A 16,110-nucleotide genomic window follows, 5' to 3' on the forward strand; every position below is an offset into this window, starting at 1 on the left:
CCGTTTCAGGGGCGGCCGTCACCTGCGAGCCCCTCGGTTTCCCCATGGACCCGGAGAAGAGGGCACCGCGCCTCTATGGGTTCCGGGAACAGTGGGCCGTCAACTACCAGTTCGTTGGGGTAGACAACAACCCGGTGGGGGTTGGTTACTCAGACTTCGCTGGTGCCGGAGTGGTTACGGGCTCGCCAGGGGGCCCCCCAGGTCCGGAGCGCGCTGGCGGTCCGCAGCTGCTGGTGGTTTCAGTGGTGCAGCAGGGGGCCGTGCGGGTATCCACGGGCACGCACCATCAGGGGACTCTCCCCCACTGTCAAGGTCCTCCAGAAGAAGGGGCCACCCCCCGGCCGTCCGCAGCGTGGCAGGGTGAGGATGGCTGGTTCCCGCCCCCCCTTTGGTGCTCGGAACAGTCTATGTGCCGGTCGCTGGGGCCGAGGGTCAAGCGGCAGGGTCCTAGGGGTGGGGGGCAGTGGTAGGTCGTACTCGGTGTGGCGCGCGGCCGCCGCAGATCTGGGGGAGCGCCGCCGCTCTCAGAATGGGGCTCGCGCTGAGCTCGGTGCCCGGGTCCCCGCAGGCGCCATGTTGGGGTCAGGCGCCCCGACCTGTGGAGCCGCCCGTGGTGCCAGGAGCGTCTCGGCCCGTCCGCTCAGAGGATGATGAGGCGGGTGTCCTCCGGTGGGCCTCCGAGAGAGCGGGAGGCCGCTGGGGTACTGGAGCTGGGGTCCCTGGGGGGGGGAACAGGCACTTACCACCTGGAGGAGGAGCAGCGGTCGTCAGGAGGGTCCGGCGCCACGTAGGTGATGCATCCGCAGGCACTTGTCGATCCGCGGCGGCAGGCGGGGCCGGTGCAGGAGTCAGGTCAAACTCCCGGCTTAGAAGAAGCGCTGGTGGTGTGGAGCTTCGGGATGGCGGCCGCCATCTTGCGCGCCAATGTGCGGCTGCAGGAGAGAGCCCGGTCCCGATTACACCCTCGTGGGCCGGTTGCGCTACACAGCCCGGATCTCCGCAGAGGCCGGCTGGCCGCACCTCGCAGGGCTTCCGATCGAGGTACAGGTGCCCAGCGGTTCAGGCATCTGTGGGACGGAGCCGCGATCGCCATTTTGTGACTCAGTGCGTGGCTCCGGCAGGAGATGTTTCTATAGATGGCGCATGTTAGCGACATCCGCGGCTCACCAGGAGGATGCCTCTTGAAGTACGGGCACTACGGGTGCCTATTCTGGAAGTTAAGGCTCCCTGCAATCACTGGAACTGGGCAGGATGCTAGCCCGATCGGGGAACCTCAGCAGAACACAGCCGCCATCGTGGCTTGCTAAGCCACGCCCCCCGATCACACGCTCCTCATGCCGGACATCTGAACACAAACACACTGGGACATGCTAGCTTTCCCCGAGGTTGAGAGCCATCTGTGTCCTTATCTAATGCCCGAGCTTCGTTAATTTATGACTGAGATGCTTTTCAGGAATAACATAACATGTGTATTTGTAAAGCATGCGTTCCCCCCCAAAGGTGCATCTTGGCGCTGAATAACAGATTTTTATTGTTACCCAACTCAATGGTACTCATTTTATCAACCTTAGAAAGGTTGAAAGGGTGAGTGGACACGCTGAGAATTGAACGGGTGACCATAAGGTTGAACACAGGCCTTTGCAGTGAATGCATTAGTCCACTAAGCTACCAGACTTGGCAGAATGCAGAAATGACTTTATTGTACCGCTGGAGATGTATATAATGTCAGTTAAAACTTTGTATGCCGACAGACTGTCCTCAGAAGCATTCTGTTGAGACTCTCCCAGCCGCTGCGTTTAATTAAACACCTTTGTTCCTGTTTTGCCAAACACCACTTGTCTTGTCTTTTCATTCCTTTAAGGTAAACTCATATCCGAGCAACAATACAACATTATACTAAGTCAACAAACAACACAACAAAAATAACAGCAACAAAGCACCTCTAATACAAAACATGATAAAACAGAAAAGCATAACATTAACAAACAAAAAAACAACATAACAACAGTAACACGCAACTCAGTAGATAAAACAACAAAATAAAAACACAAGAAGTCAATTCTGTTGTGTGTTTGTGTTGTCTTAGATGGTGTTGTGTTTTTGTGCTGTTTGGATTTGTACTGCTATTTTGTTGTGCTGTTACAGTGTACCGGTGTAATATTTCATTGCGCTGGTGCTTCAGCTGAAATTTCTTGGACATTTTTAGCAGGCATAATAATTTAGACCATGTGTGCTGAAAGGAAATGCCATGAGGTTGAATCCTTTTGGGAAGTTTAGGAAGGAGGAGCAATGACAAATGGGAATGCTTGTGTCTGATATAGAAAGTTGATGTTATGGCATGTGCAATGGACGGTGTGTTCTTTGCATGGATGCAGTTGAATGTGGCAGAGTAAAGGCATGGTATGAACTACCTTTGACAGGTGTCATTTGGAAATCTACGATATGATGGTGGGCATCCACAGCAGAATGAAGGCCCTGGAATAATAATGGTTGTTCTTTGCCTACTGTGGACACCTAAGGCACGATGGTACCCACTACTGGCATAATGCGCCCCTAACATTAAGATGGAAAGCCTTAGAAAAAGGGGGTAATTCTTGGCACAGTGTGGACCTCAATGGCATGTGTGTGCCCACTATAAGAATAAAGGTGGTAGCACTTATACATTTTGCAATCGGTGACACGCATGGCATAATGGTGCCACTACTGTAAATTTGTATGTAATAGCATAAGAGTGGTAATTCTTTCGGGACTGTGGTAATTCTTAGCACTCTGATACTTTGGCCAATGTGATACTAGCACTTCGGCAATGGTGGCAATAAATAACACTTTAATAACATTATTTTTGCCAAGAGGTGCTTGTTATGCACTCACTCATTAGTGCACCCACTCATCCATACAAGTGTTTACACATTCATCTAAATATCCATGAAACAGACACACACACTCATGCCAATTAATGAAGAATCAGTTGTACTTAGCAACTGGCAAGACCTATTGGCTTTGCCAGTGCTTGAGCCTCACAGATATTCCATTTAAGAGCGACGGCAGGTAAATGCTCCCACATTACACCACATCTCTGAGTCAGGCACTCTGAACTAATAGGCATTCACACACACAGCTCATGTTGCAGATACTCGCAGCACAACCCAGACACAACCAACCACAGCGGCAAGACTGGCAAAGCTTACAAATGTCCATTCTTGAACTCTCAGCAGAGACTCGGGCACTCCCAGCGGCAGACCCATGCATTCTGGGGTCACCTGCAAACTCAGCAGGTAATCGGACGACACTCCGAGCTCAGCCGCAGACACACCCTTCTCCGAGGATTGCTTTATCTGCACAAATAAAGCCAATGAAAACCAAATGTTCCAGAAAGATGTGCAACGAGGGGAAGACAAATGCCTAAAACAGGTCTATGCAAGTGCAGCAGCCAGTAACGGTGGGAGGGGAGTATAGGAAGAAGAGACAGACACTCCCCCTTCACAAACTGGCAGAAACGAAACTTAACTTCACCACTTCCACTCTTGCAGGAACATGGCTGCAGCGAACCAGCTCCGGAGCCTGATGGAGGAGGCCACCTGCTCCATCTGTCTCGACTATTTTACAGACCCCGTGTCCGTGGAGTGTGGACACACCTTCTGTCTGTCCTGTATCAATCAGTGCTGGGAGGGGCTGCAAGCAGACTTCCCCTGTCCTGAGTGCAGGAAAACTTCTCAATCTGAGAGACTCCGACCGAACAAGAGAGTGGCAAGCATGGTGGAAATCTCCAAACAGCTTCACGTACCGAGTGCGACTTCCCAGGAGGGGAACCTGTGCAGAAAACACGAAGAAAAACTGAAAGTGTTCTGTGAAGATGACCAGGAGCCCATCTGTGTGGTCTGCAGCATGTCACGTGACCACGTGCAGCACACGATGCTCCCCATTCTAGAAGCTGCCCAGGAGTACAAGGTATGTCTGCTATAGAGCTGGTAAGGAAGGCCAGGCTATACGAGACGCTGCCCAGGAGCACAAGCATTAGACGGAGATGTGGGTTGGATAGGGGCGGGCCCAAGCTCACACTGTTAGCCAATCAATATCCATTTCAGAGGCTGCTTTAGACTCCAAAGTAAGCATTACTTATAATCAGTGGCGGCTGGAGCATTTGAAATCCTGTGGCGGGAACAGGAAGTGTAGACCCGTTGAAAATGTCTGAGCGCTCCTTCGAGCCAGTGAAATTCAAAGAGAGATGTGCTGAGATATTCCCATAAAGTTTTCCCTCCGCGTAGAACATTTTGAAAAAGAACCGATTCAAATTATGGATTGTACTGCACACTGCCAGTCACTGAGAACTTTGCATAGTAACGTGTAGAGCAGCAGCACCGCGTGCCTTTATTTCACATAGACCTAACTGCACACAAATACAAGTATGCACTGCCCCAAGAGCATAAGATCACAGTAGAAAACTTCAATTTTACAAAACTTTCTGCAGCTCTATTGTCTGTTTCGGCCACTCAATAGAGAACAAGACTACATCCATTTTTAAGGCACCGGGAGTAAGTCGCAGGATTTTTGAGCCTCCCCCAGACTCGAACCTGGATCACCACCTCCAAGGTCAGCCGCCCTAGCCATTGAGCCATAGGCTTTTTTCGTTTCTCTCTCTTTAAACCTTCTCTCCTTCTTTTGTGCCCCCATGGCCTCCCACCATTTATCATGTGTTTTGTGCCCCATCTTCACTCTATTGACTCTCTTCAGCCCTTCCATCCATGACCTGCTCCCACTCCCGTCTAACACAGCTCTTTACTTGCTCTACAGTAGTCCCTATCAGCTCTCTCCACCTTATCTCTACTCTTCTCATTTTTCTCAGTTTTTTTGTTTCTCTCCTCTCCATTCCTGCTTTCGTACCTCTATTGCCACATCTATCTCTCCCTCTCTCCTTCACACCTTGAGTCCTTCTCTCCCCCAGCTTTATTTGTGTGGCTCTCCTCTCTCCCTGCTTTCCTGTTCTATTTTATCTTGTTAACATTCCTTTCACCTCTTTCACTTATGGGCCTGCATTCTACGTTTCTTTTCTATTGTTGGCATTTCTTTCATTTATTTTACCCCAGTCCTGCTTTCTTTCGTCTCTCACCTTGACCGCTGCTCTCTCTCTCTCTCTGTCTCTCTCTCTCTCTCTCTCTCTCTCTCTCTCTCACTCACTCACTCACTCACTCACTCACTCACTCACTCACTCTTTCACTCTCTCTCACTCACTCTCTCTCACTCTCTCAAACATCCACACCTCATCTGGACAATAGACTAACACTCGGAGGGCTTGAATACATTTAAACAAGCATTGGCATAGCCACTAGGTCTCACCTTTTGAACCTTATAAGTGTTTAGCCAGAGCTATTGGCGTTGCCAATGTTTTTAAGCTATGCTGTATAGCATTGTGGCTGCTGTGCAGCATGTTGAAAAGTGTAATAAAAAAGTGCTATAAGCATTTTGTTACCTTATATATAACCAGGAAGACATTATGTACAACTGAACAACCCTATTAAAAAAGAATAAACATAAAAAATGTCTTTTATCCTTGGGAGCGTTTCAGAATTTGACACTTCTATTCAATATCCTAAAATTAGTTTAGAAGGAAATCCCACAAAATGCTGTTTTAATCTTCGTATAAACAAAATAGGAGAAAAACCAGTTGTTCTGATGTCCTCTCCCAGTTTACTGCGCCTGAATCCGTTTTCTGGCTTTCAGTGAATCATTTGCCTTCTTCTTTAGTAGCATCCTCACAAGTGCTGTGCTGCCATGATAATGGCCGAATAAGTGCTCCTAAGTGCTAACTATCACTATCCAGTGAACCGGTGACTGGGGTGGGTGAAGAGAACGCCTCACACCATGTCTAAGCAGGGCCTATCCGAAAAGGCCCATTACAGGTAGAGTCAGGGCAAGTTTAAAATGAAATTAAAAGTGCGGGTCACCAAGACCAAGTTTGAAAAACAAGTGCAGATCACCAGGAAATACAATTCAAAGTCACGTTCGACCTTTGAAAGGAATTATGCAACACTTAAATGAAGCAACTTTTAGCTGCAATGCCATCTACCCAAACACACCAACTACACTTTGTGCAATTTACTTAAACTCTATGGAAAACGGATGTCTCTAACAGGTAAACATCCTGAACCTGCAGCGGTTATTGAAACTTCATCTCTCCAGTGAAACAGGGGCGCAGCTACCATTGGTGCAGCAAGTGTAGTGGCACCGGAGCCCACGGAACCCTGTTAGTTGCTGTTTTTTGCCACCCCAATCTCAGTGAAATGCCTATTTTCCATGCTTGCACCAAGGCCCGTACCATCCTTGCCATGCTAGTGCAGTACTGTTGCACTGTCCAAAACATCTTCAGGACAGCTTTACTTCTGTGCATGTGTAGTTGATAAAGAAGGCGCTAGTCTAGCCTCAGAATTCAGCAGCATGCTGAGATCTGAGCGCCCTGGAAGACTGAAGGCATGCACTGGTGTGTTTGCTAGAAGAGAAAACAAGTTTCTTTCTGGCTGCTGCATTGATGAACAATGGGCTAAAGCTGGCGAGGTCCTGTACATGAGCTTTGACGAGACCTGTGATTAGAGGAAGGCACCACTCGCTTCCATGGAGACAACAATGGTGGTCTGGTCTCAACAACAGAATTCATATATGGGGACCTGAGGGGAAGGGCGAGCGCACTGTACATTCTGTCCAGCCTTTCATCCAGTGGGTACTGCAGTACCCACTGGATGAAAGTACCCAGTGGATGCAGTACCCAGTGGATGAAAGTATGCAGGACAGGCCTTCTATAATTCAACTCTCCTCACCCAATCTGAGCAGAAGGACACTCCTAGAATCTGAAACCAGCTTTTGCAAACGGTGGGACTTTTTTGGAGTAACTTGGAAATAAAACTGCAACAGCTGATTAAGGTCTTAGAGAATCTAGCCGTGCTTTGAAAAGAGCTGGTGCCTCGCCGCATTTGTTCTCTTAAAAGCGCACAAGAACAGTTATTACAAGCAGCTTATCAAGGGAGACAAGTTCATCATGTTTTTCTTAATTGACATTCTGCTGGCCTTTCTCCAAGGAGGAGAAGAGCCATCAGCAGTTCGGTTCCGATATTCCACAAAATATCGCCCTAGGGTTTGTTCAACTTCTTTGTTGACTCCTTGCGCAAGAGAAAAAGAATTGCGGGCGGGACACTCCTGGCAACTGTTTCTCAGAGGATCGGCAGCTGAAGCCCTAATCCTGCTTCCGCGACAGATCTCCAGCTCTGCCTACATGGCTCCAGACAGTACAATCACAAATGCCGCGGAAGCCGAAGCGCTGCCTCGAAGGGTGTGTGATGAGTTCGAGGGCAGAACCTTAATTCCCACCCTTAATGTACGTTTATTACAGCACTTAGAGGTCTGTATTTTTCTTGCATGCTGCAGCGTTATGAGGAACAATTTGCTTAAGGACTGGCTGCACCTCACTGTGGGACTGGAAACATTAAAATCGAACTGTGGTGGGGGAGAGAATGGACAGGGAAGAAGAAGCAATTATGTGCAAGAGAAGGGCATGAGGTGGGATTCTGTGGATGTGCACTCGTGCTTGTTCTGGCATTCACCTTGCGGGAGCGAGCAGCGGGGTGCGCGGCCATTCTAATTGAAAACACATGGCCTGCGCGCCGCTGCTCGCTCCCGCAAGGTGGATGCCAGCACAAGCATGATTGCTTAAAAAGAGATGACCAATTTCTAAAGGTCATCTCTTAGAGCGGCGCATGCACGTTACCTAGGCGAGACCTAAACAGAAGAGACCCGCAGACACGTTGATCTCTTCCTTTAACATTTAAATTATTTTTAGGGTGGTTCAGGTAGCCCATCATTGTGCTGTTGGCAAATTTTGTTCCAAGGATGAGAACAAAGAAATGGAGGCACGAAAGAATGTACCAGAAAACAAGAAGCACACACACCATGAATTATCCTCTTACAGCCCCAGTAGAAAAGAATGGGAGCAACAGTTTAATCACAGTGATTTACCACAAGTACATTTCCACCTCTGGAAAAAACACATCATCTTGATAAAGAATTTGTGAAGAAAATGTGAAGACTTTAAAACAAGCTTTAATGTTAATTATATTAGATATTGAATACATAATTTTTTAAATGTAGGATTTAAAATTTGTCAAGCATTTAAGAACTCACACACTCTATACTTTTAAAACACGTTTTATAACACTTCCAGATTTCACAGATCAGAGTACAGCATCTTACTGTCTCTGGTAATGCATGGACAGAGCAGCTGTCCTTGTTATTTGATTTATGGGCAAGGAAAGCCCTTCAGTTTGCAGGTGCTCATTCGGCCCGTATCCAGCAATGCCAGGCTCAGTGCTGGGTCTGAGGCCGGACAACATTTCCATTTCATTATGGAAGGTTTTATTTGCTGATAGCAGAGCAGGACTGGAGACATGAGTTAGCGAGGTCACTCTTTCCATACAAAGAGCAGGTCGCTTCAGCATATCCTGTGACTGCTCACGGTGCGGACGCCTCCTGAGTCCCTTCTGTGCAGTCTGCTGTGCTCTCTGTGCACAGACCAGGGACAGTCTGAGCCTCTGTAAGATGGTCCTTGTAACTGCTTATTGCTACTGGGAAGCTCAATAAGAAGTCTGAGTCCAAAATGGTCGGTATCCTTCGGAAAGGTCAACACCACCAGTGAGTCCACTGTGCCCGCACCAAGACCAGTCTCAGGGCGTTCTTCAGCTCAGGGTCCGACACAGCACTCGGGTTACCAGCGACTCAGACAGGTGTCATGTAAAGGGAGACTACCAGGGCAAGCAACAAAGTACTGTCCTTGTACTGTACTGTCTGTGCCCATGCCACCCTACCCAATGTCGATAACTAGTCAACTCAACTTAAAACGGACACAAAAGCCACTGGTCAGCCTGTGTCCTGAATATTCAATAATCTTTATTTCATTTGAAAAGACAATTCATTACATTATACCCTTTTTCTCAAAGGAAACGCCACAAGTTTTTTTCAGAGGAAGATTTTTAACAAAAAATAACCAACACACTTGATATTTACACGCCAAATAAATCTATGTACAACAAACCAAGATCAAAACATAATCAAACATTAATTCACTCAACCCAATCTTTCCACATTCATACAGTGTTTTCTCAAGCACTCTCACTCGCATACACAAACTCATGTACCCCTAGCATGGGAAAAATAATAAGCAATTTGGACTGGCTAGGAGGTCTAAGACCAAACAATGTAACAAATTAATATCAAGGCTTGGCTGTGCCCATATTCATAAAAAGCACTGGTAAGTTTTGATACACGATTATAAATCGCACAAAGCCAGCCTTAGCTGTCAAAACAGCACATTTGTGTGGTTCACCACAATCAAATACACGGGTCTACGCGTTTCGAACCCCGCCAATTTTGTGGGGGGTTCTCCTCAGGACCAAAAAAGAAACTATTTTCTCATCCAGTGATGGACAATAAAGTTGCGGAGGAACCTGGAGCAATTTATAGGTTCAGAGAAAAGAGCGTTGCGGCATGCGGTGGTGGGAATGAACAGAAGTTTCAGTTGATGTCATTTGTCTGCATTTATAATTGGCAAAAAAGCAGCTGGATCTGAAGGTCGAGTCGGGAAAGCCACTTGTTGTGCCTCTGAAAAGCTTGTTTCTTAGGGATGTGTCCAACGTAATTGGAGTCTGGCGTTTTTTTGCGGGATTTATAGAAGACCTGTCGTCCTAGTAGGATTGTATGATGAGAGTGGGATTTGATTTAGCATAGGACTCCTTCTGTACATTGCTTGCTGAGCAATGCAGAGAGCGTTAAACTGAATTCTTTTAGCCTCAAGGAGCCAATGCAAAGTAAACAGGGCTGCAATGGCAGAGTGACATTTAGGAATAGTCAATATAATATGTGCAGCAGCATTTTGATTAAGCAGGTGCCTATTTATGACAGCTTTGGGACTTCCCAAATATAGGGAATCCCCATTATCAAGTCTAGAAATGACCAAACCTTGCACCGCTATAGTTTTCTCAGGGACCCTTGCAGGTCAACACAAGTGGCTGCTAGTTTTTAGGTCGAGCCTAGCGCAGCTGGCATGCGCTGCTCTATTGGGAGGCTTCTTGTAAGCACTCCAAACTTCCCAGAGACTTTTCTGTGTGGGTCGGACTCCTCCCACACATTCCATTGGCCTTTGCATGTGGCTTTCAATAATAAAAGCACGCAATTGGCCAAAGACGGGTGCATGTCCCACCTTTCCTCTAAATGTGCACACCCATGGCATTTGGGTCTCGGGTTTAACCATTCACTGGTCTTGAAAAATCGAGTCTCCTGCATGAATCGGTAAGTTTATTTTTAGAAATGTAACTATTCCCTTCGGGTCCTACCAAGCCCTGCTTTCACATGGAGCCCATAGCACATGTGCTGTCCAGTGGGGCCCGACACGATTTAGCTGCTGCTTTCTCATGCGTGTTTAAGGCAGGGCTGTTTGGATACCACCAGCAAGTCACATTGTGCTGCTTGCATTAGGCTATGCAACCCTTCTGACTCCGTCAGAACTGTAGACATGTACCGCACAACTGTTGCACTGCTATAGCTATAGTAAAGCTCACATTAACACATCATTAAGCACTACCCTCGCTAGGAATGTTTGGTATCCAGTATCCACATGTAATCAGTTCTTGAATAGTTGTAGCAGAGGATATATTTCTGTTTACAGTCTTTGGCGAGACCCAGCAAACTATGGCATTATGATTTCTGACTGCACAGGAGAGATTTATGTGTGGGAAACAGGTTTAAGTGAAATATAAACAGAACTATGTGAGATGACAAGAAATACTAAACCCATAGATAAGATCTGGGGTGGTGTCATGAAGGCGTGCGTTCCTGCAGGGTACTAATGTCTTCCTGTCTATGTGAGGCACTTTTGTAAAGCGCATACAGTAAACTCAGGTTGTTTTCAGGTTTGGAACATGTGCTGCAGAGAGCGCCAGTAGATAACAGTGGGAGGTGACTGCCTGTCATTCTAGTTATGCTGATTGCTGCACATCCTCCGAGAAATTTCGAGTTAAGTGTTTGTACTTTTTTTTTTGCAGTTTATATACCGCAAACACGACCGGAAGGTATCAGTGCACGTTACAGGAACACCAGTTGCATTACAGAATTACAGACACACATTAATTATTGTTCTTTTCTAGACACAGGGAGATTAAGTGATTTGCCCAGAATCACAGGGTGGTTGAGCAATAAATTCACCTAAAAACAAACGCACATCTGTGCCCTGCACGAACACGCATCCAAGTCATAGGGCCCTGCATTTGTAGTTTATTGATTGCCCATTCAATAAAATATAGTGCATTCCAGTTATTGTGGTTTAATTCAGGACACTATATCTGGGCTGCGCATTTTGCTTATCAGCATTCATAGAACTGAAGTGATGTTCCTTGGCACCCACTAGCCTGACCGGTCATGTTCATCGTCTCGATGGTGGCCCTTGCGGCATTAATGACATTCTAGCCCCAACGCATACCTTAAATATGAGGGAAACAAAAACGAAACAAAACAACTGGCAGCAAAACGACTAATGCTTTACCGCCCAAAAGTGTTGAGGATCACATCTAAACAAAAATGATTTCACGCATATTTTAGAAAGGTTGAAAGGCTATGGTCTTCGAATGTTTGTATCAAATTGTCAAAATAAGAGTGGGCAATAGGTTTACTAACGAAACAACTTATGCAAAAGTCATAAAAACCTGGGTTTTCAAAAATGAGTTGGCTCTATAATATCACTTAGGACTCCCTAATATTAACCCACTGTAGTCCATGTCTGCCAGTATTCTCCCTGTCTGTTACTCGCTCTGCTCCTGTTCTAAGTACCAGTACACCCTATGGGGTGGTAGTCGCACTTTATAAAATTGCTAACATAGCATAACATAGTGCTGTGTATGTTGTATGATTTGAAAATATAGACTTTCGTCTTTTAGGAGAAGTTTCATCGTTATCTAGACAGATTGACGAAAAAGCTGGAGGATGTCCATGAGCTGCATCGCAAAGAAGAGATGAAAGTTGAACAGCTGAAGGTAAGAGAACAGTAACTGGAAAATAAGTATGGACAGAGGAAACCAAACTTTATCTCGCTTTATCTGTTCCCAACAGAACCACAGCACTCATGTAGTGGGTCGGGGATACCAGAGTTATTAGGGGTGCCCTTACTGTGCTTTGAAGTTATCGTCTGCAACTTTCACGAACATAGAGGAATAAAGTCACTGTAAGGAACCAGGCATTTTCTAGAGATCTTGTTTGGATATCATGTAAAGATGATCAACTCCCAGGACTTGCTTTAACCAAAACCCTCATTCATGTCTAGCTACCTTCTTGGAGGGGAAGATCACCATCACCAGGGTGATGTTAGCAAGGCGACTTAAACATGAAGTGCCCCCATCTGAGTCCATCAGCGAGGCGCCCCCTCTTCGTGTGAGGGAGAACCTGCAAGCGCTTTCCCGGGCTAAAGATGTCAAGCACACAGAGCTGTGAAATCTTCAGCCGGCTAAGTTCAGCTCCGGCAGCTATGGGCCTGTGCTTTTAGCGATTGTATAGTGCCTGGCTGGCTGGCAAGAACATAGAGAGTGTCTGTCAGGCTGACCTTTGCTCCAGCTGACAGATACTCTTTATGTCTGCAAAAAGGTGGGGGGGGCCAGGACCCTTCCTCCCTTTAGGACGGGTGCAAGGCAGACTAAGGTAAGCCAGCACTAGTGGAAAGATAAACAGCACCATATCTTACTAGAGAAGGCACTGTTCTGCTCTCTCCTTTTCACACAGCACAGTTCAGCAAATGTAGTACTGCGTTGTGTCACGTGAAAATTGAATACATCTACCGCTTTGTTTCTCCAGATGAAGCATCCTTAACATATGATGCCTACCAGAATGTATGACATGTGACTCTTAGGCAGTATGGATCTCATTGTCTCCTAGCATTTATTTACACATTCATTCATTGTCTTTGTATAATATGTGTGCGATATAAAGCGCTCTGACACCCTAAATTGGTGAGCTAAAGAAAGATGAAGGTTACCATTGGAGGGTGGTAGTGAGGGAATTGACGGAGAATTATGTCCTCAAAGATCTCCTCCTTCAAAGACACTTCCAAAGTTAATTCATGCCCTCTCTGTTATCTAAAGGAAGACTTTAGTATAGAAAATGTCTATTCTCCATGACTATGGAAGTGCCTTCCCAGTGTGTTCTTGTGGTTTGAGAGTCTGCCATTTATTGCAGTATTATCCTTCTACCTGTGTTTGGTACTCTCTTGTAACATGCACGCGTCACTTTTCTCTTACATTTTGTTTGCTTTCAATACTCGCACAAGTACCACCATTGCCTATGTAACGTTTGTTCTTGTGTTTGAGTGTCCTCCATTTATTGCAGTAATATACCTCTACTTGTACTTTGTACGCTTTTGTAACCTGCACACATGTCACTTTTTCCTCCTGTAATGCACCGTTTGCCACCTCTTGTATTTTGTTTGCTCACAATTGTCACTTTTGCCTCATGTTACTTAACGTTTGCTTTTGTAATTTGTTCACTTGTAATGTTCTCCTGTATCAGTTCTATTCCTATTGTGAAGCGCTCTGACACCTTCGGGTAAAGTCCGCGCTATATAAAAACGCATAAATAAATACAAAAATTAATAAAGGGGAAGAGGGGGTCATGGGGGGTGGGGAGATGGTGGAGGGGAAACAAAGATTGGCACCAACAATAAAGCCAGCTCTCCTTACATATTGGAAGTGCAGGACATTCTCTCAACAGACGTCAAAACATAGTTGCGTTGGTTCTTTTCTGAGACTTGGCATGAGAGACTTATGGCTTGGTAGGCGTTAGCAACACATTTTTAAATACTTTAGTGTACATAGGCTCTCATTCTCCTAATGAAACAAATATTTTTGCGTAGTTAAGGTTTCATTGTGCGAAATTTGTATATTTCTTCACTCATAAAATTAGTCTCAGCATTGACCTGGAGACAAGCCCCCACATGCATCAATCTAGGATTTTGCATTTCTTAAATAGCGAAAATTAAGGAATCGCTATTTAGGAAATGCAAAATGCTATGCATCAAGAAATCCTAAAAGTTTTTAGGATTTCTTAATTTTCGGAAATTGCGATTCCTTAATTGCGAAGTGCAATTAAGGAATGGCATTACATTGATTCCTATGGGCCTAGAGGCCCATAGGAATCAATGTAGTCAATTGGAAGGCAGTAGCAAATTGCGAGTGGCACTTAGAAAATTTCATGGGTGCAGGGGGGGGTCCAAAGGAGCCCCCCCTGCACCCCTGAAATGCAATTGAAAGTGCATGTTTCACACACACATGTCCTAAGGACATGTGTGTCTGTAACTGGACAGTTTAAAAAATGCATTTTCAAGCATTTTTAAACAATTTCGCAAATTACCACGAGGTTGAACCTCGTGGTAATTTGCACTTCCAATTTGAATAATCGCAATTTTTTTTTAATGATGCATTGCTTTTAAGGAATCGCAAATTTGCAATTCCTTAAAAGCAATCGCATTTTTGGAATTCGGTAAAAATACCGAATTACTCAAAAATGCTTGATGCATCCCAAACACATATTTAGGAAGTGCAAACGGCCGAATTTACCGATTCGCACCGTTTGCACTTCCTAAATAGGTTGATGCATGTGCCCCAAGGTATGTTATGTTCCCTGCTACCATGTTCTATGTGTACATGTGCAAATAGTAACTGTGCGTGCAAATGTATGTAAATGTCTGAATGTTTTTTTAAGGCATTTGTTGCGTCTTACCTCTTGTTTGTAGGGTTATACCTGCCTAAACAGTCGTAGGGACAAAGGGTGAGAGGCATCCGAAATGTATTGAAGCGATGCTTAAGTGAAAATCCTATTTTCGGGAACTCTTCTTGTTACAAGATATACATATTAACTGTAAACACCTACAATAAAAGGAAAAACAATGAATAAGCAGCATAGGAGTATTACTGCTATGGAATAAAGACACAACCAAACTTCAAACCAGATTGATCAACAACAACAAAAGGAATTAGTGCTAAGCTTTGCATAAGACGAGACATAGTGCAGTAGTCCATACTGTACTGCAAGTTGCATATGGACTACAAACATGATCTCGATGTGTATGTCCCCATTGCACAAGCCAACCAGAAAAAATTCGTTCAGATCAAGGAATCACACTGACAATTTAAATAAGGGATTGTTATTGTTGATAAATTCTAGGAATCCATAACTCTTTTAGTGTGCTCCATTGAAGGACAGCTTCTGGGAGCCTCCTTCATTGCTGGGTTCACTCATGTTCCATTCTTAGAGCTGGTGTCACAGTAGAGAAGTGTAAGCAGCCTTTGTACAGAGACAGCTTGAGGCTTTGGCCCCTCAGGCTTCTAGTAGCCCCCAGCAGTCTCTCCTTGTTTACGTGCGCTGAGTGTTTTCAAGGCACATTCATACTTCAAGTAAGTTCATGTCGTGCTCTGTTTTCTGAATGAGTTATTTGAAGCATTGTTGGTACTACTGATGCATTTTTAGGTCTCGCATAAGCAGCACGAATGCGTTGCACTAGGAGGGCCTTTAGCCATCGGTCTTCACTTTTCTAGCACTGCACTCATGCTTGTAGCGGCATCCACCTTGCGGAAGCGAGCAGCGGCGTGGCCACGTTAATTACAAACATATGGCCACTGCTCGCTCCAGCAAGGTGGATGACACCACAAGCACAAGTGCAAGTGCTTGAAAACGAGTACTCTAACTTTCAGGGCCGCTCTCGAGCGCTTGCTTTACTTATTCACGTTTGTTTTGATACCATTAAGGTAGCTTGCCTCAGGCCGTCATGCCCCAGTGCATGCCTTGGAAAAGCCTGTTTTTGTGCTCACACTGCCCCCTATTGGCAGCGTTTGCTCCCTGCAGGTTCATTGCAGACAAGCACTCGCTGCTTGTAGGAGAAAAGCATATTTTCAGCTTCCCAGTTTGTGTGCTGTCACCACCACCGGGACCCCTTGTAAAGCTGGGCTCCTGCTATTCACAGCTGCGGGTCGGCCATGAAGGCACCTATCACAGGGTAGGGCTGCGCTGCTATGACGATGGTTCCCAGTGCTTAACATG

The 16,110-nt window shown here is 45.8% G+C and overlaps 1 protein-coding gene across 1 annotated transcript in view; it reads left to right on the forward strand.

Annotated features, from left to right (window-relative positions):
- The first annotated feature begins 3,534 nt into the window (after positions 1-3,534).
- LOC147717632 (E3 ubiquitin-protein ligase TRIM39-like) overlaps positions 3,535-16,110 on the forward strand; it is a 242,370-nt gene continuing 229,794 nt past the window's right edge. The window contains exons 1-2 of the mRNA XM_086924426.1: positions 3,535-3,948; positions 11,967-12,062. Coding sequence (XP_086780552.1) covers positions 3,535-3,948; positions 11,967-12,062 — 510 coding nt within the window. The remainder of the gene's footprint in view (positions 3,949-11,966; positions 12,063-16,110) is intronic.

The sequence above is a fragment of the Lissotriton vulgaris genome, chromosome 5 (genome assembly GCF_964263255.1).
Source record: "Lissotriton vulgaris chromosome 5, aLisVul1.2, whole genome shotgun sequence".
Classification (NCBI taxonomy): Eukaryota; Metazoa; Chordata; class Amphibia; order Caudata; family Salamandridae; genus Lissotriton; species Lissotriton vulgaris.